The 24,043-nt window shown below is 35.8% G+C and overlaps 1 protein-coding gene across 1 annotated transcript in view; it reads left to right on the top strand.

Annotated features, from left to right (window-relative positions):
- LOC120636323 (epithelial discoidin domain-containing receptor 1-like) overlaps positions 1–23,320 on the top strand; it is a 94,447-nt gene extending 71,127 nt beyond the window's left edge. Inside the window, exons 11-17 of the mRNA XM_039907754.1 lie at positions 7,983–8,150; positions 19,335–19,453; positions 19,817–19,975; positions 20,137–20,229; positions 21,504–21,645; positions 21,947–22,051; positions 22,772–23,320. Coding sequence (XP_039763688.1) covers positions 7,983–8,150; positions 19,335–19,453; positions 19,817–19,975; positions 20,137–20,229; positions 21,504–21,645; positions 21,947–22,051; positions 22,772–22,975 — 990 coding nt within the window. The 3' untranslated portion in view covers positions 22,976–23,320. The remainder of the gene's footprint in view (positions 1–7,982; positions 8,151–19,334; positions 19,454–19,816; positions 19,976–20,136; positions 20,230–21,503; positions 21,646–21,946; positions 22,052–22,771) is intronic.
- Positions 23,321–24,043: the final 723 nt, after the last annotated feature.

Here is a 24,043-nt window from a genome sequence, read left to right as displayed (position 1 = left end):
CATAGAGCAGGTTAGATAAAGACATTAGGGTTAATTTTTTTTGTTACGTCAAGTAAACTACCTTGCTACAACTTGCACATTAGAAGTTTTCGTTTAGCATGTCACAAAAATCTTTGCGTTACTGTTGACCTACTTACGTGCTTGCTATCAAAAGCACTTTTTTTACTAATTGGATTATTATGTTCCTGGTAAAAATTACTGATTAGATTAGGGTATAAATTCCTTAAAAATTATAGGCTCACTGAAATACTCTATTATACGACTTACCATGGATATATTTTATCTTGTTTAATTCTCAACTTGCAGTTTTATATTTCACTTGATAGTGGATTAAAGTAATGCACGGCGTATATCATTTACAAAATTTGCTTGCCATTTCTATTGGATTCAAAACGTGTTTGTAATTTTTCGATTAATCCCAAATAATTGTAAAAAACGCCTGACTTTTAGGTTAAATATCTCATGACGTTTAAAAAGAAATATTCCTGATGATAAAACTTTAGAACGCCTTAATACATCAACTTGGAAAGCCGTACTAGTACATCGAAGTAATAGCTTGTATGCCCCTCTCTTTCACTCGACGTGCAAAATATTCAAGCTAGTAGAGGAAGGGATATTATAAACTATTTTATGGAAACTTTTCTAGCAGCACTCCGGGGACGCACTCATGTGAATTATCTTATGTTTTATGCGTATAATTTTATGTTTAAACAAGTCTTTGTCGTTTTAATCTCGAAAAGCGGTGAAAGAAGCAAAGTATTGTTGCGATTCGGTCAGAGCATTCATAAATATTAGATTGAGGTACGTATTTGTGTATACGTATGCGCTAAATATACGTCGATTTAACACTTTTCTCTAAACAACTGCCAAGTCACACGACACAGTTTGAAATTAAAATTAATTAGTTCGAATCAGCGTACGCTATTTATTTTCAATTTACTTTGAATAGTTTCATTCTTGCCAAAGTTCTAACAGAACTTGTCGGTTATAATAATAATTAATTTTAAGAACTCTCTAGCGCAGTGATGAGCGCTGTGGTCTTTTAAATGGGAGGTCCCGGTTTGGATCCCTGGGGACTCATCAAGGCTTCCGGGGCTAGAATCATCAGCCTTTCAGTGTCCTACTGAGCACAAGCTTCGCATCTCAGGGATTATAAGGCTCACAAATAATGTAATTTTCTATTATAGAATGTTCATTATCGGTGTAGTAGATTATTCCCTATGACCTAAGAAACCCGTTTTCACTAAACCTAGGCATCGCCTAAACTGAATGTCAAAGGATTTAGGCGAAGTCTATAGAAAAAAACACGTTTCACCAACTCGTAGATGATAAGTATTGATAAACGATTGTTGTATGCCTAGGCATCGCCTTAGATAAGGCGTTAATTATTTAGGCATTTGCTTGTTCGTTATTAGTGAAACCGGCCATATGACTTTTTATAATATTACTATAGATTTAAAAGCTTTAATATCAAATAAAAAAAATTACTGTAATTCTTTACCAACGTATTATATCAGCATTGTTACATTTACATTCATCAGTAAGAGAGTGCCACCAACTTCCGCTTCTGCACTCTAAATTAAATACTTTTGTAATTATAGTTGGGCGCATAACAATGTAAATGCGAGTACACTAAATTACACTGCGAATGTTCACTTTAATCATTAGGATGTTCACCTTCGCTCCTTATTTAAATCGCTTTTCGTCAAGCTAAGCTACTTAAAACTTTACTTTGGTTATAACTGACTGACCTACCCGGGGTTCAACGAATGGCAACACAAAATAAAATACGTTAATTTACTCGAAAAACTTAGATAATACTAAATTAATTCATTATCATCATAGGTTTAAGTCTAAGAGTTATCGTGCAAAGGTTTGAGCTAAGTCCGTCAACACATGATATTACTACAAAAGCGAGATGAATCTTAACAAATCTATGACTTCAATCTCTAATAATTCTCTCTCTCTCATATTAATCCATTACCGGCCCACTATGAGGAGGAGGATCTCCTCCCGCAATGAGAAAGGTTTAGGCCGGAGTCCACGTTGGTCCAGGTGGATTAGTGGACTCAACACGCCTTTAAGAACTTAATGGAGAAATCTCTTGCATTATGCAGGTTTCCTCACGACGCTTTCCTTCACCGTTGAAGCAAGTGATATTTTAATTGTTTTAAGCGCACATAACAGAAAAGTCATAAATGTGTGCTGGAATTCAAACTCGGTCCCTTGAAAGTAAAAACTAAGTCTAGACCTATATAGGCTATTACCTCTTCCAAAAGAAGTACGAAAAGAAGTTGAAAGAGTATTTGCCATAAAATGCACCCATTTTTCTTTGATGATTTATGAAACCTTTTGAAAAAAATCTTCTTAAAAAGATCTTTAAAGTAAAGAACAATAAAAATAAATAGCTGTAAATAGGTTAGCTAATGTCAACGTAAACCGTCTTTGAGAGACAATCTATCTACAAAGAGAAAAACCTCAGTAAATTCTGCTCTGTATTTTTTAAGATTAGCCATTTCAAACAGTCAGACAGTGGATGGACTTAAATGTTAAATATACTTCTATATTGCAGTGCAGTGATAATTATACCACATGATGCATGCATGTGAATTACTAATAAGTTTAATGTTAAGCAACACTAATGTAATTAGTAGTATTGGTATATAAACTGAACTATACAATCAATTTAGAACTAATCCGCATTTCATGGTCATTATAATCCATCCACTGAAATAATGCGTTCCTGACTTCTGTCAGTTATTCATATAAAATAATAATGAACATTTTACATAACCTTGTATAAAAGAATTTTTTAAAGTACACTAATTTAAAAATTCCGCTTTCTGTAACATTGAATTTTTTGCACCATTATTATAATGATAGAAATAATTATTAATGAATAAAAATAGTTTTTCGTACGTCAACGTCACTTAAAAGTTACTTCGTCCACTAAATTAGGATCCGCCATGACAGTGAAAATGAAAAAAAAGTATAGCTAATATAATTGAAAAAGGTCCTATGGTTTTAATCTTTTGGCCATAAACCTCTGCGCTCTATACAAATAAATCCGCTTTGCTCTTTGAATGGCAGCGTCAGCTAATAGGAAAATTCGCAGCGTTTTATTACAGTTTACGGCGTAGCTTGACCTGGTTAAGCCACGTATTATTGGTATAAATTGTGACACTCACTCCCAGCATAAAGTTTGCGCTAAGTTGAAAGGAAAATAGGTCGTCATAGAATAAAAAAAAACGTTCGATGTAGTTTTTTTATAAACGTGTAACTTTGTTAAACGCCTACCTCAAGCTTTAAAGTGGGTTTATGTTACATCGTGCAGGGCTGGAATCGGGAGATCTTTATAGATGTCAGACGTATTTTGTATGAAAGAATTATTGGTGAAGTAATATTAAGTGCCCATACTCGTTAGGTATTTACTATCATCCAATAGCTCTGCTCATGCGCTACTAAACTAATCGTACACATCACAAGAATTTAATGTTAGTAGCTATGTCCACACATAAAACACGGGCGCTATTATTTTTCTTCGCTTCGAGCATTTTGCACCTTAAGCTGTATGATCGTCTAAACGAGTTGCTTAAGTGGCAGTTTTTAACAAGAAAACTGGTGATAAAGGCTTCTCACAGTTAGAATATTCACATTTTAGGCACGTGGCACGGCACAGCCTGTGGAAAGCTGTTCTTAAACAATTTTACACCGTAAATCCACGTTTAAAGTTTGCCAACCGCCCAGGCGCAGTGATGAGCGCTGTAAACCAATTTAATTTTTTTAATTTCTGATCATTCTCTGGTGTGGTCTGGTGGGTGGCTTTGGCCACAACAACCTGCAGCCAAGCGTTCCGGTACGATGCCGCGTAGAAATCGGTTAAGAGTGACCTCTTAGGGGTTAGGCAGTTCTCCCTAACAGGTTAACCCGGTATCACATTGGACTGCACCATTACTAACCACCGAGTGAGAATGCTGTCACGAGCTAAATTTATAAATAAATGCCCTTTTAACCTTGGCACCATAAAATCACTAAATCCCTGAGATCAGCTAGCCGAGGTCCATTGGTTTTTGGCAGAGTTCCGATCCTTCATCAAAAACCCTCCTGGCGTCCAAACTAATTAGGCTTTTAGTATATAGGCATAACATAGGATTAGTTAGTATAACATATAACAAATAATGGTTCACACTGTCACTATGGGCTCTTATTCCCTCTCTCCTTTGATTTGTTACTGATGAATTTAATGGGTGTACGGTTAAATACGAATTCCGTTGCACCCACCGGTTGGTGAAGCCGGGTGCACGGGTAATCCTGCAATCATTATTATATTTATTATTAAAACTTGACGAAGAGATAGCGAACTATTTGATTACATTATCTAGAAAATATTGTGCAACAGTGTGCATTTCGTTTATAATTTTCAATTTGAAACAGGTGTTCTGATAATTGAATACAAAACAGAATAACTACATATACATTTTAATGCATTATTTCACCGCTTAAATATCTTTCTGCGGACACTCCATTACATGTAACATACGGCGCGTACCGCAATACTACCTACCGTAAGTACCCCCGAGTGGCACGTGAATATGTCACATGTCCCAAAACACCCCCACCTCCCCTCCAGGAGTAGGGGTGTGACAATGTTGAATTAAATAATGAATTGTTGTAACGGTCGTTTCATCTCCTCCTAAATTTATACATTTTACATAAAATGTTAAACATATCAAAGATAATTTTAAAGAAAGAGAGCGTTTCGCCTCTTCTACAGATCTAAATATAACTAATAGATAATAAATAGCACCTAACGGACTAATATTAATATAATCGCCAGTTAATAAATTATACAGCTAATTTGTAGTTAGTTAGTCCTAGACTTCAATTTCACCTGGAGGTAAACGGTGATGCAGTCTGAAGGATGGTAGCGGCCTAATCTGTAAGGGGTATGGCAGATACAATAAACCTATACTCCTCGGCTTCTACGCGGCATCGTACTGGAACTTCAAATTGTTTGGCGGCTCGTCTTTGATGGCAGGATGGCAACTATGTATATAGCCAGACTAGGGAAAATTCAGAAATTAAAAAAAAAAACTTTTGGATCGAACATCCCTGTAAGACCACAGCACAAGGAGGTTTATGCCAGTTAAAATTCCAGCATAATTCACTCAGCGTATTACATTTATACGAAACTAGCTGTACCCTGCCACGCTTCGCTGTGGCACATTGTGATTGAATGATTGAGAAAAATAGATAAAAACAATACTTGATGCGTATTATATACCATGCTAAAATTTCAGCTTGATCGTTGCAGAACTTTTTGAGTTTTTGAAGCGTACATAACTAACATAACATTTATATATATATATATATATATATATAGATATAAGAAAATATCAGTGACACATTTTTCAGGAAAACGGTGTAATGGTGTAACTCGATGTAATTAAAGGGAAAATACTATATAGTTAAAAGTTAAAAATATATTTCACGGACCTCGTAAAATATATTTTATGATTATGGTTGTATTAAATAGGTTTTAAATGAATAAATATACCGCGACAGTACACACATCGCCATCTAGCCCAAAAGTAAGCGTAGCTGGTGTAATGGATACTAAGACGATAAATATTTTTATGAATAATATTTATACATAAATACTTATACATATAAACACCCAGACACTAAAAAACATTTATGTTCATCACACAAACATTTTCCGATTGTGGAAATCGAAGCCACAGCGTTGGACTCAGAAAGCAGGGTCGCTGCCCACTGCCCACATGTATTAAATATTCTTTACCCTAATTCGTAAAGTACGGATTGAAAAATTCTTTAATATTTGCACACAGAATTTGAATTTTCAAATATAAACCATGAAATGAGAAGCAAAACTACCACGACAATCGTGAGTGAACTCACTAACGAGCTATTATCGACCAACGACCAATATAACCCGAACCTTATAACCTAATGTATATTAAATGAACAGCAAACCCCATTATGATACCTCAAACTCGACCGCAGAAACTTTTGTGCCTCGAAATTCTTGATACAACCTGAAGGGAACAACAAATTCTTACTTATTACATACTTAAAAACTTGAAAGCCAAGCTTACAGTTTACAGTTATTTTCGGAGAATATTACCAGTAGAAATATTATTCATAATTTTTTCATTTTATTTACATCCATAACGACGATAAAGATAAATTTTTATTCAGGCGATTATGAATTAATATTCAGGCGAGCGACCTCGCGACGAATCATAGGGATTAACATCAGTAAGTAGGTATAATGACCAGCCACATTATTAAATCGTTCAATTAAAATACGCAATTAATGACTAAGTAGTCAGATTTCAGCTGCCCGTTACTCATAAATTATTTAAAATATGAATAATATTTTCAATTATAGAAGTGTTTCAACATTCATTTTACACGTTACAAAGTTGAAGTACCATATGTAAAAATCTAATTGTAATGTCTAATGGGTATACAGTTTCCTCGTAGTCTTAATAAAAATGAATACAATTTTGCACGTCTTAATACCAAAGAGTGATTATTTAATGGACGGTATACCTGAGCGAAGGATTCGACTTGAGATAAAACCGCAAATTTAATATTATCTACATTGTACCTACGCATTCACCGCCTCGTTGCTAGCGAAACATAAAGACATGGGGAGATGTAAAGGGAAAGGCGGGGTTTTATAATATTAATGGTATTGCCCAAGGTATGCTTGGATTTTACTCATTAGGGATATTATGCGGTTGTTTGCAAAATGATAAATGGGTAAGGACGGTATTAGTTGAGAGACTTCCAAACGTGCCGGTGTTTTGGTAATGCTTTACTATAGGGTTGTTGGAGCTCGAAACAAGGATGTAAAATAATCATATATTTACCGATTCTCAACAACAAAGATCTTTAATGTAGTAAAGATCTATAACATTATACAAATAAGTATTATTTGTCTTTGCTGACGTATAGGATAAAATACAACTGAAAATTCCGCATCTTCCATAAAATATATCCAACTATATAACATAACTTTAACTCATACATAATCCTTATTCAACACATCATAATATTATCGATGGTGTACGCTATGATCCTTAAACTGGTTCAGTTTGTGCTAGTGACACTTTATACTCTACTTAATAATCAATAAAGAGCTCGAACTAACGGAAGTTAAATTTCAATTTATTGTTAAGGTAAGAAAAATGATCAAAAGGCTAAGAACATCTAGATGTGCTAAGAAATCGTGAATTTTTGGAAAAAACATTTTGTTATCAATCTACGAACTATTTTGCTGGTGTCCAGAATAACAATTATTGTACAGCCATAAATTAAATAACTGTAATATTATTGTCAATTACCGCACCTTCGATATTTACGGCATTGGAGCAACTTATCGGCATCAGATGGCAATAATTCATCTAAGGGCGTGAGTTACATGTTCTTAGTAGGGGGGATAGCAATTAAGCTGCGTACGGGCTATTTATGTCCGAACAAAATTTTACCACTAAATAATGGTTGCCATAAATACGGTCAATATACAGTAGCTTTTTAAGCTTTACATTAATTGACTAATGGATTGTAATGGAGCCCGGAAGCTCGTTGCGTCAAACAACCCGATTAAACCTAGAGTACGAGGTACGTACCTACCTGTACGCATTGAAACAAACGCAAGCTTTCCGAGCAACATATTTGAAAAATATAACTGCTTTTAGGACTGTTTTTTTTTTGAGCATTCACAGATCATAACACAGTTGTAACAACCCCCTCCTTTTTCAACAAACCATGACTATAATGTACACTGACAATAGCGTAAAGTTTTAGAATACAAATACAACATTGTTGGACTAGTGTTATATGATGGAAAAAATCTAATTTACGCTAATCAAGTATAACTTCTTACGTATATCATAAATAAATTCAGGATTCTCTCGATTTTTTACTAATGAATACTTTTTTGTTCTCAGACATATCCCCACGAACGGTCCTTCCAACGCGAGCGCCCTGCTCCAGAACTCTTCACCTCTATCAAATTACCAGAAGCCGAGCCCCCAAACGGGGTGGCGCCCCTGCTGGATTTCCCGCGGGGGCGCATGCGACCGGTTACTTTCCTAGGCGAGGGACCACATGGCACAGTAAGTACCTGTTACTTCTGACTTGTATATTCATTAAACTAGCAGGTGAGGTGGTTCCACATGCTCCAACTAGGTTCTGATGGGCACGCCTGAGGAGTAAGGACCAACTTAGCCTCCAATCCAACCGTTAGGACTATATAAGGACGAGTATAACCTTGAGCTCCTTGACACACGCACACGCGCACGCCTGCACGCACACGCACACACACACACACAGACACACATGTGTTACATATATTCATGAGCATAATATAAGTAAAAAAAAAACTTGATCATTGAGGCTTTATTAATTTAAAACAAAATAACCTTGTTTAGATTCCATAAAGTTCTTAAAATAACAATGACGGATCTACAGCCGGATTAGACTTTTCTTTCTCAGAGCCTTTAGATTCATTCCTCTGTGTTCTGGTTAGAGCTGTCTGCAGACTCACCAATGGCTATCTTTGCAGGCGGGTTTAAAATTTTTGATACTTTTGCCACTATGGAACTCGGCCCATTTGGCTTTTGTAAAATTGCGTAACAAGGTTTTTCCTATTGCCGGTCCTTAGAAACGCTATTAGTAAACACGTCCTCACGTACATTTTGCTTGTCTTCTTTTGAACTTGGTCCCTCAAATTCATGGTCTGAATAAAAAATTATAATCGAATATAGTTATAAACCACCTGATAATGATATCACCGAATGTTTTAATTTCACACGGAAATTGAAACTTTAATGAATAAAATATGGGTCGAGGGCGAGTCAAGACCTCAACTTTCTCACTGTAGATTCTTTTTTATCTTCTAAAGAGTTAGCGGAGCTACATTTATGATTACTATAGTATCAATGTTACGTTAGCCACTACTAATGGAACGATAAATGTCATGTTAAACTAGTGACTTATCAATATCACTCAAACTTCATAATTTCAGATTTATTAATTATATCCCAAAGGGTACAAGTCTCTCTTAAAGAGATTTGCGGGCTTGAATAAAGTTAGTTAACGATTATTATCAGAGGGTTCGTCTCGTCTCTCTTCCCACAATGAGAAGTCGCAGTCCACCACGCTGGCCCAGTGTGGATTAGTGGCTGATTTTTCGTTAGTTTACTGGACTACCGCCTGAACCCTTTTCATTGTGGGAGGAGACACGTGCCCTTTAGTAGGCCGGAAATGGGTTGATATGATGATGATGATGATTTACGCGAACAAGACGAAAGGCAGAAGCGAGAGTCGTACAAAAATACCTACAGATTAAAGATGCTAAAAAATAGTGTATTGTTTCGAGGTATCGCAAATAAACCCAACATTATATAAAACCAGTTATATAAGTTTGTGTTAAGTATTTATGATTACCGTCGGCCAAGTATTCTTGCAAATTTTCAAATGATAATTTCTGCTTAAGGTTCTTGAAGAAATCATCCATTCTGCTACTGCTAGTTTTTGACAAAGTTTTGATTGGACTCAAGCGGCTTCTAAATTTGTGATTGTTAACATGCTTTTTACTTATTTCGGAAGAGTCGGATTCTAGTGTTCATCTCGGCGTTTATTTTTTTGCCACCAACTTTCTTCTTCTTTTGATTTATAGTTGCCACCAACTTTATCTGAATAATATGCATCGAACATCTTTTATTGTCACTGTCACTGTTCTTTACTTTTTAATCTGATTTAAATGGGTTTTAAACAATGACCTCTATAGCACATAATAGAGGTCAGTGGTTTTAATTAGAATTAAAAAATGCTTCGTAATTCCTTATACAACATTGCAGGAACACTGCCAAACCCCGTAACCTAATGTACTTATCTAAATATAGCTTTAAGCTTAAGTATAATCACATCAAGTTATGAGTAGCGCATCAAAAGAATAACAAACAAGGCACTTCAGAAAGGTCGACCGTTGTTACAAATTCACAATGTTTGTCCTTTTATAATGAAAATACAACAATAACACGTGCTTTTCTTTGTATATTCGCCCTTAAGCGGCATAAGCGAGAGAGCGCCTTCTATGCAAGGTTCTTAGAAAATAAAACAAGATGACGTGATCTTATTAACTGTACACGCAGATTTATTTTTACAACAACAAGGTTTGTGCTGTAGGCGAACCAATTAATTATATTATAATTACGAATGCCTGAACTTTAGTCTTGCGTTAATACTATACGATACTTAATCAAATTATTGTAATTATTTTATTAAGTATCTTATAAAAGAAAGGGATTTAGAAGTTCGCGGGCTTTAGCACTTATTATTAGGTATAAGCACCTACTTTCCGTGGCACTGGGCCCACCCCTTTTCCATCACCAGTTTCTTAATACTGGTTGATCGTGCTAAGCACTTGACCAACGGCAACGAAGCAGTGTTATTTGAAATCGCATTTCTGTGGTAACTGCAATTGTATTGGATATCACACAAGTGTTTTAATAAAAATCTTATACATACAGGCCTTGGAAAATATTGAATTAAACCACACTATTGTTGTTGAACAAAGCTGTCACTGAGTTATGTTCATATCCTTTAAACGTGCCCTTGCGTTGGCGATAACGATGCAGCGTGGCATCAAGTATGCCAATTTGCTACATTGTTACACACAAGTAATTTATTATTTTAACGTTTTTGTGTTGCCTACTTGTTATACTATAACTAAGATTTATTGCATTATACCACAAGCGCTGACAGCCTAGTCTAGCTTAATCACTTTCGGTGGAACCGAGTTCGATTACCGGTACGCACCTCTAAATTTTCGAGGCTAAGTACGTTTTCTGCAATTATAGAACCAATGACAGTAACTGGGATTGATTGTTCTCCGAGGAACGAATTGCACATTTCCCTAACTGTGGCTGGTACGAGATTTCTTTACAGAAAATCTTACCATTTTACGACCGAAACCGGGAATCGATTCCATTGTACATATTAAAAAAATAAAATCAATTTAGAATTTCATTCTCCTGGTTCTTTAAGGTACAACTTGTATTGTTATTCGAAATTCAAAACATTTTTTTCATACATTTTTAACCACAACGGGGTGTAGTAAGTTTTGCGTGTTTGTGTGTGTGTGTGTGTGTGTGCGTGTGATTCTGTATGTGGCATCATAGTTCCCAAACCGCTGAACCGATTTTGATTATGTTTGTTTGTTTGTTTGAAAGTGGAATAAGTCGGGAGTGTTCTTAAATATGTTTGATGAAAATTGGTTATTTTTCAATATCGATATCAATCGGGGGTTTTTTATAGTATCGGAATCTACCTTTCTCCAATTATTGCTTGATATTTATTGAAACTAACTTTAGTATCTTTAAATTTTAACTTGACGCCTCAAGCTAAATTGCTGAGTTAAACAGCCTTGACACACAGATCGACAAAGTGAGCCTAAAAAGTTTCGATAAAGGTACATCATAAGGTTCGCGGTCCTAAAAATCAATAGGACAAGGTAGGTTGTAGTTATATTTACCTTTCATTATTAAACATAATAACAGCGAAGGGAGAGTATACGTAGGTATAACAGAATTAATTAAATTCAGGAGCACGGCATCAAACTTCTCGCAAACTTTGGGGGACCACGTGCCTATTTGTGACCAATAGATGTGTAAGCCATCGTGTATTATAACCGTGACGTAACAAAGTGAAATTCCGCAGAAATTTTGTTAAATTAAGTTTTAGCAGATTAAATTCCATAGAGTTAATTATTTCGAAGGAGGCTTAAGGTACGGTTTTAAGACACGCGACTGTCGCCATCCGTTGTTCGTACAATACTAAAAAATATATTTTTAACGATAATAAGAATAATAGTATAAATGCGTATGCATCTATTTATTTGTTACTAATGCACACTCAACCATCATCATATCAACCGATAGGCATTCACTGCTGGTCATAGATGTTTGTAGGGAGTTCCAAATTCCACGGTTTTGTGCCGCATGAATCCAGCGACTACCTGCGACACGCTTAATATCGACTTTGGAACTGGGTTGGGGGTCGATCAATTCTGCGCATACCAGTGCGGGGCTGCCATTGCAGCACCTTGGGACCCCCACGTCCATCCTTTCTCCGATGTGCCCCGCCCATTGCCACTTCAGCTGCGTGACTCGCTGAGCTATCTCAGTAACTCTGGTTCTTACTACTATATTACCACGTATATACTATTGCGTCTTGAAGAAGTAGTCCTTCTTAAAAATGGAGTACCGTCCTCTCGAAATTGGAAAAAAACCGCTAAACTTATCCTTAAAAAAAATTCGCATAAAGTAGCTTACATCCTGGAGTTGGTCGGAAAAAGGATACAATTTGTAGTCTGAGCTTAAAAAAAGTTTCCCAAGGCATTTGGAATTATTGATAGAACCAAAGTAGCTGAAGTTGGGCTAAACTAGACAGACAGAAATAAACGAAGCTTCGTTTTTACCCATTACATTTTACCTATGCCAATGCCTGAACCAAATAAAATGTGTTAACGGGTGTTCCATATTTACTTGCGTGAAGAATAACAATATAATCTTAAAGCATAAATTAAAAAACCTACCTTATTCTAGTACCTAACTCAAATATTCCAGCACTATCTCCTATCACTTCTGATACTTAAGCCAGTATGTATTTCCTTTTTAGTAAGATGATGAAAAAGGTATCTAGGTATCTTTGTCGCAACATTATCTAGTCGCGTCTTAGTCGCGGAACGTACCTTACAGAGCGCGGCGGTGTGTCGCGAGGGGAAAGTTAGCACGTTGCCCACGCTACGAGCGGAGGGGAGCAGAGGGCACGGGGCTACAAAAATGCTCATAAAAATTGATTACTGGCCGTAGCAAGAAAATGCAATCTGCTCACACTTACCGGGCACCCAACCCCACCTCTCCCCGCTCGCTCACCGCTCTTAATGGACGAACGTTTATTTTATACTTTTACCATATTATTTACGATGTACCTATCTAATATTTGTTCAGATCACTTGGAAAATTAATTAGAAATCGGCACTATCTACATTAACTACTTATAACTATTCTATTAAATGATTTATAGTTGCGTTTTAATGAAAGATATGTATACAGTATCACGGATTTTTTTATGAAATCAACTAAATAGAAACGTTACTTTATTTATAATATTGTATGATATGACTATGTTACTTGATGGAATAGCTTCCTAATGGTTAAATAATTATCAAGTTTTAAGTTCAGTTATTTTAACGTATAGGTTTTTAATTTATAATTTTTTGTTTATTCTTCAACCAGAAACGGCTGTTCGGATAAGAATGAATGTAAATAAAAACAATTTATTACCAGAATCATATTCCTTATGAGCCATTTTAATATCCCACTTTAAATATATCACTCTAATTAGAATGAGAAATATAAAGCTTGGACCCATGACGCTACTCCAATGTGTTGGTAGGTAGGATATACTATAATGTGTCCGGTATTTAAACTACGCCACATGACACATATCGTTTTCACTAATTACTGTGGAAAATTCATCGGCGTCAACATTGCGTAATTACCGATAGCCAAAAATTTGTAATGTGCCGGATTATTTAATTAAATGCTCTACATTTTGATATTACGTATGAACACGTGTGGCTTTTTAACCAACTAAATTTGTAGCTATAATTCATCGATATTAATGTATAAATTTTATTAATTAGGTGATTTATAAAAGTATAACCCATAATTGGTATAATCCTTTAAATGTCACCTCGTATAAATTAGATTGATAAAGCTAGCTTGATTGATAAAGCCAACTGCTTCCTAACTAGTGCATTTGGTTGCAGCGTTACGTTTAAAGCACCTAACGTGTAGTCAAAAAATGTACATTAAATTTACGAACGGTAGATAAGACAAATTATTTGTCTTATCTACCGTAGGGTATTCTAAAATGCTCTTTAATAATATCTTTATAATGTGCCTTATTTAAAACTTAAGAGACTTTAAGGCCAAAAACGCAGTGAAGTGTTACCTGATGAAAAGTGATAAGCAATGCCCATGGACTGAAAAAGCTACGCGCTGTCTTTAAGAATAATGATATCGTCTCAGCTATCTCGAGAGATGAAGAGGTTTTTTATCCTCCTCTTTTGTCTATGACAGCGGGGACGTATACATAGGGTTAAAGATAAATTCATGACCTTCCTTATGCCGGGCTCTGGACTACGGCTGTGAAGACACTTTGGCAATTTAAAATTTTCTAACTAGGCTCACTGCTTAAGTCGCAGCTTGATGCTTTCCTACGTGCAATGAAGTACGTGCCACTTGTGTTAGAAAACGGGTACAATGCTGCGGAAAAACCCCCAGGGTATGGTTCCTATATGTTAATGAAGTCGTTGAACTAGCTAAGACAGGCACTTTTGTTCCGATGAAAAAAGCTGGAAATCCAAAGCACTAAGGTCATGAATTTATCTTTAACCCTATGTATACGTTCCACGCTGTCATAGACAAAAGAGGAGGATAAGTAAGGTCCTTAAATAGTCGCGTTAAATACAAGCTTTGAGTAGGAACAACCTAACTGCAGACTCTAACGATTTGGTGTTGGTTTACGCCCGAACTTATTAATCTATTTTTTCCTTGTCTTCCCTGTAAATGAGGATAGCACTACTAAATTTAATCTGCCATCTGAAGAGTTCTGATTATATAGACGTCGTCAAGCAAAAAGTCAGAAAAACGGACATAAACATACTATATGAGGTGGTAAATACACCATTAGCATCTGTGCCTGTCTTTTAAGCGTAAAAAAGCAAATCTTGGGTAACGCTTTGTATACCATGAGGACGCTAAATAATTGCCAGCCATGAAAGTGTTGCAGGGGAAAAAATATAGATACACTTAATTTTTTCTTACTTGTCTTATAATAAAAACAATCTTTTCATTACTTTTCAGTGTAAAGTATGTTTGTGATTTGTACTGTTCACTTCATCTTAAATCAGATAAGTTAGCCTAACGTTTCTTAATCGGTGAAATATATTTCTTTAGACGGCTATAGACCTTGTACTACTACGACTTATATATATATATATTTATCATTATAAAGTTGTACTACTGTTTTTTTGTAAAACATTCGCTTGGTCCTCCACATTTCCAATATCATTATGGCTATATTTATCACCTCCTTTTAGGGTAGAGCTGGTAGAAAAAAAAATTTAATCTTCGCCCCTTTAATAGGCTCCAGTACAATTTTATTGCACTTGACCTAATCTAAACATTGTCTGCCTCAATATTCGGGGTGCTTGATTGCCTTCATTTTTTGTACCGGAGCAATAAATTAAAGCGCCCGCGACACAATATTTGCACGACAAAATGTGACGCGATTTAGAATAAAATCGGTTTGATGAATATTATTCCAGTTTTTTAATAACATTATGTCAATCAACATACTTGGACAAAACTTGTTTTGGTTCAGATAATATGTAGGTTTATCTTGTTTATTAACTAACACTGAAACATTTTGGGAGATAACTTAAATTAATCTTACGCACAATGAATAAAAATAATAAATAGTTTCATTTCATCATTAAAGCTTTAAAAAAAACTCGTTATTGTAGGTATATATTTGGACTCCGAAACAACTAATAAATATATAACACGGTATAGCACAAAATTATATATGAGAAACCCCGTAAAAATAATCCCTTTATCTCATTCGGCTAATTATCCCACGTTGATGTTCAGTAAGGTAGTACCGTAGAAGTGTTCCAACACGTTGATGTTCAGTAAGGTAGTATCATAGAAGTGTTCCAACACGTTGATGTTCAGTAAGGTATAAGTGTTTCAATTCAACACCCACTCTAAAGTTTTAAATAAACCTTTAAAACAGTCATCGAATCACACGCAAACCCTCTCGACGCCAGGCGATGTGAGTGGAATCATAACTACCCTTTCCTTTTATCTTGGCACCCTATTCCATATTAAGTTACTCAGGGATAAAAAGACGACGGCCTAAGTAGACCTTTCTGACATTGTAATATTTTATGCATATATTAACTTGGATAAAAGCTCCACTATCTGGAAGAATTATAGTGGACAGGCTAACAATATATTAACTTCGTAATTAGATACATAACCTAAAGGGTTTTTTAGACAATCCTAAAGGGTTTAAGGATAATAGATGATTTGTATGGAAAACAGCAAGCGCACAAAGTAGCACACAACCGCTGGTATGTTATAAATTAGATACATAACCGGCCAATAGGTCGGTTATGTATCTAATTGATATTTATATTAATAAATTTATTTTTAATAAATTTTTATTTATTAATTTTTATTATTAATAAATTTTTTTTCCATACAAATCATCTATTATCCTTAAACCCTTTAGGATTGTCTAAAAAACTCTTATGTTTGTCTATTTGACTTAATTGGTTTTTATACGGGGTAAAGGGGTTTAAAAAACTGACCAACTGCCTAAATATTTATTAAACAGTACGCTTTTATGGGCGTCCTAAATTTATCTCGTAACATTTTGCACACCCAAATCCATCTAGCCTGCAGTATACATAAAAACAAATTTGTTAATCACATTTGTATAAAAAATCCCCTAAATGTCATTAAATGAAAGTAAAATCCGGTTGTATGATCAAGCAGAACAGTGTCATAAGCTAGGACACCTGGATTATAAGAGAGCTTTTTCCCAACATTTTCAAATCCGTTAGAGGCAAAGCCATTTTCCACGCTCGGTAAACTTAGCAACTGGGCCAAAGTAGGCTTTTGTGAAATATACAGGAAATTCTCTACCTTCTACACTATTTACGTGCTTAAGAACTATTTCCTTGCGAACTTCCCTTCGTGCCGCGGAATAAAAATGTAAATTTTTAAATCCTTTCTTTTTAATTTTGAGCGTGCGGCTTAAGAACCTGGACTATTAAATTAAAACAGTTATTTTCACAAGCGTAATAAGTAAAAGAACTCTTTGGTATAGTTTAAACACTATTATATTCTTTGAGGACACTTACAATTTTATTGTCTTTATGAGTCTGATAATAGATTGTAAACGAGAAAAATAACTTACTTTTAGTGAAGTTTTTCATAATCGGTTTCTTTTATTCCACTAACCGTTAGATATACTACTACTTTACTGCAATATTACTTAATTACGTGATGCTGTAGTGTAAGATGATAGAGAGAGATACCTGTTAGAGATATGGATATTAAACCTACACATAAACCGTGTAGAAACTGCTAATCATTGAAACTGATAAGCAGTTGTTTGTGTCTTTGTTGATAAGGTAAGTAAGTAATCACGGCTGAAAAATTCGGAAAATAATAAATTTCCACGTTGCCTCTGCCGGGGATCGAACCCACGCTCATAAATAAAACCTCAATATCACCAATAGATATATACCGGTGTAAAAAATTTATGTATCTTTTGAAAAAACAGTATTATCTTTATTGATAATGTAACAATAAAACTTCTGACTGAACTAACTTTTCTCCTGGTTTGTAAGGTTTCAGTTATTGGGGGACTTTAAGAATAATGAATACTTTGCCAACCTTTAAGTATAGAAAGTTACAACTTGGTCACTATAACTGACTGAATCTGTCGTAAAACGTGGAAGTACGAACGAACAGAAGGAAGAAAGAGAGACTAGGGAGTCATACCATAAAAGTTCAGTTTTTTGAAACCCTAAATAATAAACTTACATGTGATATGCCACTCACCGAGGGAATTGCCATTCACTGCCACTCAATGCCAGTCACAGGGGGTTGATCACGAAAGCTCAGGAAAAACTACAGATTAGTTTGGAATTCTAGGGCGTAGAAATCTGCTATATACGGGGGTGAAATCGGTACGGTTATCAGTGCGGGCATAGGGTTTTCGAACAGGATTCGATAAACTAAAAGATGTCATAAAATGGAAAAATCTTTCTACTTTATGAGTTTTATAAGAATTTTACAGTAGGCAGAGCTTTTGTGCTTGTATGAAGTGCACGCTACTGATGGTTGTAACGATAATAGTGCGACGAATGATGCTAATTAAGTAAGCTTGTTAAAAAGTGAAACTCCGTCTGTACGGTAAAAGCTTGTTTGAGTCAAAGAGAATGAATCCATTAAGCTAAACCACCATGTGTTTTAGCTGCAATATTATGTACCAGAGTTTCTACTATCGGAGGGTACTCCAAACGTGCTAACAAAGCTGTATAGTATCTGTGTCTTTCAAATCCTGGTCATTATAATTAAGATATACAGGGATTTGATAAAATACAATTCCATCTTGGGCGGGAGTTATTCTTTTTATTTATCTACGCATTAATCTACTAGATGTCCTGTGATAAAGTCGAATATTTTAAAACATAAGCTATGATTTAAGAAAATAAACTATAAAAGAGCGAAGGCTTCAGCTGATTTATCACCTTAAAACAATTCAAACACCTTTTCAACATCTACTTCGCTAGACGGTCGACCAAATATTGACAATTTAAAAAGTCAGATTTCTAATTCACTGGAAGGAAGTAACGTTTACGGTGTTATCAGATTTTAATGAAAAGAAAATAGTGTTGTGACAAAAATAATCATATAATGTAATGATAATGAGTACCTGAGTCAGTCATATGATTACTTACAAGAGTAAGTTATTCGTATGATGCGTAACTCAAACACATTTTAAAATTAAATCTATCAATATTTCAATGAGTTATTATTTAATACCTAACTATAATTTATATTAAAGTTTATATAATTATATTTTTAATATCAGGTATGTTCCAATTAGCAAGTGAGATGAATCACTACCGAGATACAATACCTAAATGTGACAACATTATTTTACAAAGTGACATTAGCAACTGTCAGTTTACTCTTGTGAATTTAAAATCCGACTTTATCTCTCGTACCACGTCCACTGTATGGTTGACGGGTTGTTGACAAGTTTGCGACCCCTTGTCTACAAGTGGTGTGTAGCTTTAGGTGGATTTACGACCAATGACCTCGTGGTCCAGGGCGTCGAACCAATATAATAGGGTTGGGCAAATGCTTTAATTACTAAAATAACATAGTTGCATTAAATAAACGTCCCATGAATTTGATTGACAAGCAGAATAACTCAAACCATCTCGGTAACCTGTCTGCATCATCCTCCAGCTTCCCTTCCCAAAAATGTTCAATTACTTCCAAAGTTAAATTTATCTCTTTTAAAACCAAGCACTTCCATATTATGCGGGTCCAAAAATAATTTATCTACGTGATAAAGGTGGTTAAAATTCTTGTGCCACATTTATTACACTAAGCTTGTTTTTGTTTTCAAACCAGCTCCAGATTTGCGAAACGGATGGTATCGAGGAACTGAGCGACGAGGAAATGCCTATCGGCCACCGCCGCCGGCTTGTTGTAGTCAAAACTTTATGGCGCGGCTGCCCTAGCAATATCAAGTAAGTTTAGTTTTTTTAAAAGGCGAGGAAAAACTATTTATCATATCAATGTCCCTGTGATTGGATCGATGTCATAACGAGTTCTTTTACGTATGGCAGCACCAATTTACTAGTTACGGACTGGTATTGAGATGTTTCCAACAATATCCAATTCTTAAGAAAACTAGACAAACGCCGTATGAACAACCCCAATTATATCTCAGAAAGTTGACGCATAACAGCTTAGTCATATGGTTGGTGTTGGTAAAAGTTTAAGGATCAATTTATATTATCTATAGTCACGATTGTATAATTTTGCGTTCGTATTTGTAAATGATATAATACAAGACTGAGCGATTTAATTAAAAAAATCGTATGTGACAGAGCGGCATTTGCCCGCGAAGCTACTTGGGGCGCTGGGCTGAAGCACCCTCAACTAGCACGAGTACTTGGACTGAGCCTTCTAGAACCTCCATGCGCAGCACTGGACCGAGGAGATGCTATTCCTCTTCCGACGATTCTGAAGATGGAACGCAAATTGAAGTAAGTCAAAATTCTTCATAACGCATTTCAAACCTCAGACTCTTATATTCTAGTTTGATTGAAATAGGACTCCATTCTGCCAGAGTGTAGCATAAATTAATTAAGATTGGTTTGTTATTGTGTTAAAAAGGACACTTTTTAACGACAACCTTTTATTCCAGTTATTCGAGTTTGATTCACATCGGTTGTCAAATAGCGAGCGGCATGAAGTACTTGGCCGAATTCGAGTTAGTACACCGGGATCTCGCCGCACGGTATGTATTCATAATATCTTGTATAAGATCCATATCCAGCAGGCAGTATATCGTGAACAAGAGCGCTACAATCTCCTGTTGAACGCACATATTTTTGCTGTTAGAAACTAAGATTACGTCTCCGTGTCTGTCAACAAGCTCCCATAGGTATAATTCAGGACTTAGATTATGACAAAAACCCATTAATACTCGTTTTCACTAAACCTAGGAAAAAACGTTTCACCAACTCTTAGATTAGGAAAAAACGTTTCACCAACTCTTAGATGATGACTAACGACGTTAAGCCCCATCTTAAATTACAACACAGATTCGGGGTTGCGTAATGTTTAGGAAACTCGTAAACTGACAATTGACAGATGTTTTAAAAGCCAAATGAAAAATGAAAAAAAATTTATAATTCAAACACAAAATACCTCACCTTGTGGCAAGCACCATAGACAAGTTAGGTTAAGAGAGTTGCCTAGTGAAAATCGATTGGTGAGACCCATTTCAATAATTGATTCTGGTCACTATATAAGTCCAGGTCACTAAATCATATAAAGCTTAACGAAAACCTAAAGGCTACAGAACTTAGAATGTGGTAAATCTGTGTGATCTGTTTGTGAACGATTAGGACAGATTAAAAGATAGCCCGTTTGGCTATTGACTGTGACAAATAAATGAAAACTGCACGTAATAACGACCGGAACCGATTAAATCATCGGTCCCGTTAACTATATAACATGTAATAAAAGCATAGCATAAATCGGGCTAGTAAACTCTGACGTGGTAAATCTATGAGATCTGTTTGTGAACGCCAAACCGATTAAATTATTGGTCCTGATCATTACAGAGAATATGAACTTCAGGGGAAATCTCCAGATAAAATGTTTATTAGGTCACATGTATATGCATACTAATAACCATTGACTGGGCACTATCGACATACATACATGTTATATGCACAGTCAAAATTTGGCTATTGAACTCTGACTGTGATACTTAGATAAGTTTAATCTATATGTAATAACGACCGAAACCGAGTGAATTATCGGTCCCACATCGTGCCGGAACACTAAATCACACTAAGAGGCACGTCTTCGTAGGCAGGTTGGTAGCTAGCCACGAAAATTAGGAAATTATAAACTCCAAAATTGCCCCTGGGTATCGAACCCGACACCTCTAACTAAAAAACCACAGCGCTCTCCGCTTCACCATAGATCGTCAAAGGAAAAGCTAATACAATGAACAATTTCATAAAATTTTCATTCACCAGTGAATTCATTTTATTGCAGAAACATCACCGTAACCGAGAATCTAAACATTAAAGTTGCCGACTATGCTATGTTTTGCCAAGAGTTTGTAAGCGACTATCATATACTAGCGGACGGTTCCCGTACCCCCTTACGATGGATGGCCTGGGAAAGCTTACTAATGGTTAGTTTACGAAAACTTTGGTGTTTATAACTTTTGAGTATCAATATTGCTATTACATCTTATTTATTAAGGTAATAATCATTGCTTATTATTTTAAATTTAAAGGTGTGGCGTTCCAAATGCAAAAAGTGGTGCTGCAGAACATTTTGACTTTCGACTTGTATTAGATTGGGCTCTTGCTTTAAAGTACCCCCAATATATAGTATTTACATAAATGATGCGTTACATATCTCCTGCACTGTATTAATATCTTTACCGAGGATATTTACAACGAATATATAACATATAATTTCGTCTTCAGGGAGTCTATTCTCCAGCTAGCGACGTTTGGTCATTCGGTGTCACCGTTTGGGAAGTGCTTACATACTGCTCTGCTAAGCCCTTTGAAGAAATGAACGATAATCAGGTATTTATTATGTTTTTATTGTTAGGATCTACTTGTAGAAAGTTCTTTTATTCATATAGGTTTAATGTGTCGTAATGACAGTAAAGACTGATGTTATATCTGCATATTCCCACCTCATCAATCCGTCCTTTAACACTTTAGGATTTAAGATTGGTTTCAACCTTTTATAATAATAGGTCTTCAATTTTTAATCTGCAAAATAATGAAACGTTGTATATTTTTCACTTATATTATTAAGTAGTGTTTATACTGACAATTAACATAAAACTTAATTTCATCACGTATTAATAATGGGCATTTAATAAATTTATACATGGTTATGGAAGTAGGATATATAATAGGATATTTATTCTATAGGATATCTATTCTCCTGGAGAAGATACTAATTAAAGTTACCCGCAGGATTAAAACTATAGCATTGTCACCTAAACATGGCTTTACGGCTTAACTAGAGATGGGCACATTGCACACACACTTATCCAGGAAATCTGCTGATGAAAGTTTCCCGGAGTATTAACTTTTGTATAAAAATACGTTGCATCCTAGAGACGGCCACAGGATACATTTTATCTCGTCGAAATGAAGGTTTCCTACGGGATTATTAAAACTCAACATAAACAGCAACAGCTAATAGTGCATAAAGCTATCTTTCTAGCATTCATTCAATCTACCTCTTAACACACTTTCAAAGGTAGGGTCTTAACTGGTTTCCCGCCATAGGTGGTAGCGAACGCAAGTGAATGGCGTAATGGAGGCCGTGGGGCCCGTGTACCCGCTGCACCGCCTCCACGTTGCCGCAGGGAGCTCTACGACCTCATGCACGAGTGCTGGCGCCGCGACCCCGCCCAGCGACCTCGCTTCCACGACCTGCACAGGTTCCTCGAACGCATGAGCCTCGGCTACAAACCACCTTTACGCCGCTAAATCACACGGACAGGGACTAAAGTTTTTTCCCTCAATTAGGACACATAGGACCATTACTCTGATATCTGTATCAGGCTTTCGTGGTTCGTCGTAGGGATGGTGGATGTATATATGTTTACATCCAACTATGCCACTACAAAATACATAACTATTTAGCGAGTTTCCGCCAGATCAGACACAATTATTATTACCTATTCACGACATTTTAGGAAGATTAAAATTCTTCACTCGGATTTTACTAAGCGAACTTAGCGTCGTACGAGCTTTTAACATTTCTCGAATATAAGGTGTTAGGAATAGTAAGTAATGTTTAATCACTTAAATGCTTTCAGCCCGAGGTGTAGCCATTTTCTGGATTTTAATTACTGGCTGCGTTTATATTGACGAACGTGATAAGATAATATCACGTTGGGCAGTATGGGCAGTATTCATTTCAGTATTAAATAAATAAGGCACTTTATTATTAAAATGAACTCGTATTTTAGGCGTAATGCCGCTTCATTTTTTTTTACTTGGTGAACTCTATCTATTTCTAGTCACACAAGTTTTATATATTTTCAGCGTGAGCTAACAGCCATGCTCACTCTCCCTTGGGATGCATCACTATTGTAATGATCTCATAAAATATCGATGATTTCAGTGTTTTTTATGAAGTATCGATATTTTGCAACATGCTGTGGTCTCGGAATTGTTTGAATACGTTAAAGTATAGATCGGATACATGTGTATATTTCGCATGAGTAGGTAGATGAAGTATTAAAATTGTAGCTAGTGAGGCCACTCCATGTGTCGATATTTATGGAACTGACAATATTTTTGTGTTTAAGTACGTACTCAAAGTAGGTACATATTGTCAGGGGCATTAAAATCACATCCCTTTCTCGCCATCCCCAGCGCCCTTCGCCTAGCGCTCCCACGATCTTCCACTACCACCGCCAATATGGCACCCCTTTACAGTAGCACTACTGTAATGCACGAAAATGGTTTACTTTCATCCAAGTCTATGCAAGTAGGACACGTTTTCTGTATTACCGTACATTACATTAGTGCACAACCTAGTTTGTATGT

This window comes from Pararge aegeria, chromosome Z (genome assembly GCF_905163445.1).
Source record: "Pararge aegeria chromosome Z, ilParAegt1.1, whole genome shotgun sequence".
Classification (NCBI taxonomy): Eukaryota; Metazoa; Arthropoda; class Insecta; order Lepidoptera; family Nymphalidae; genus Pararge; species Pararge aegeria.
The sequence above is the reverse complement of the archived record's forward strand: the minus strand, read 5'-3'. Positions and strand labels throughout refer to the sequence as shown.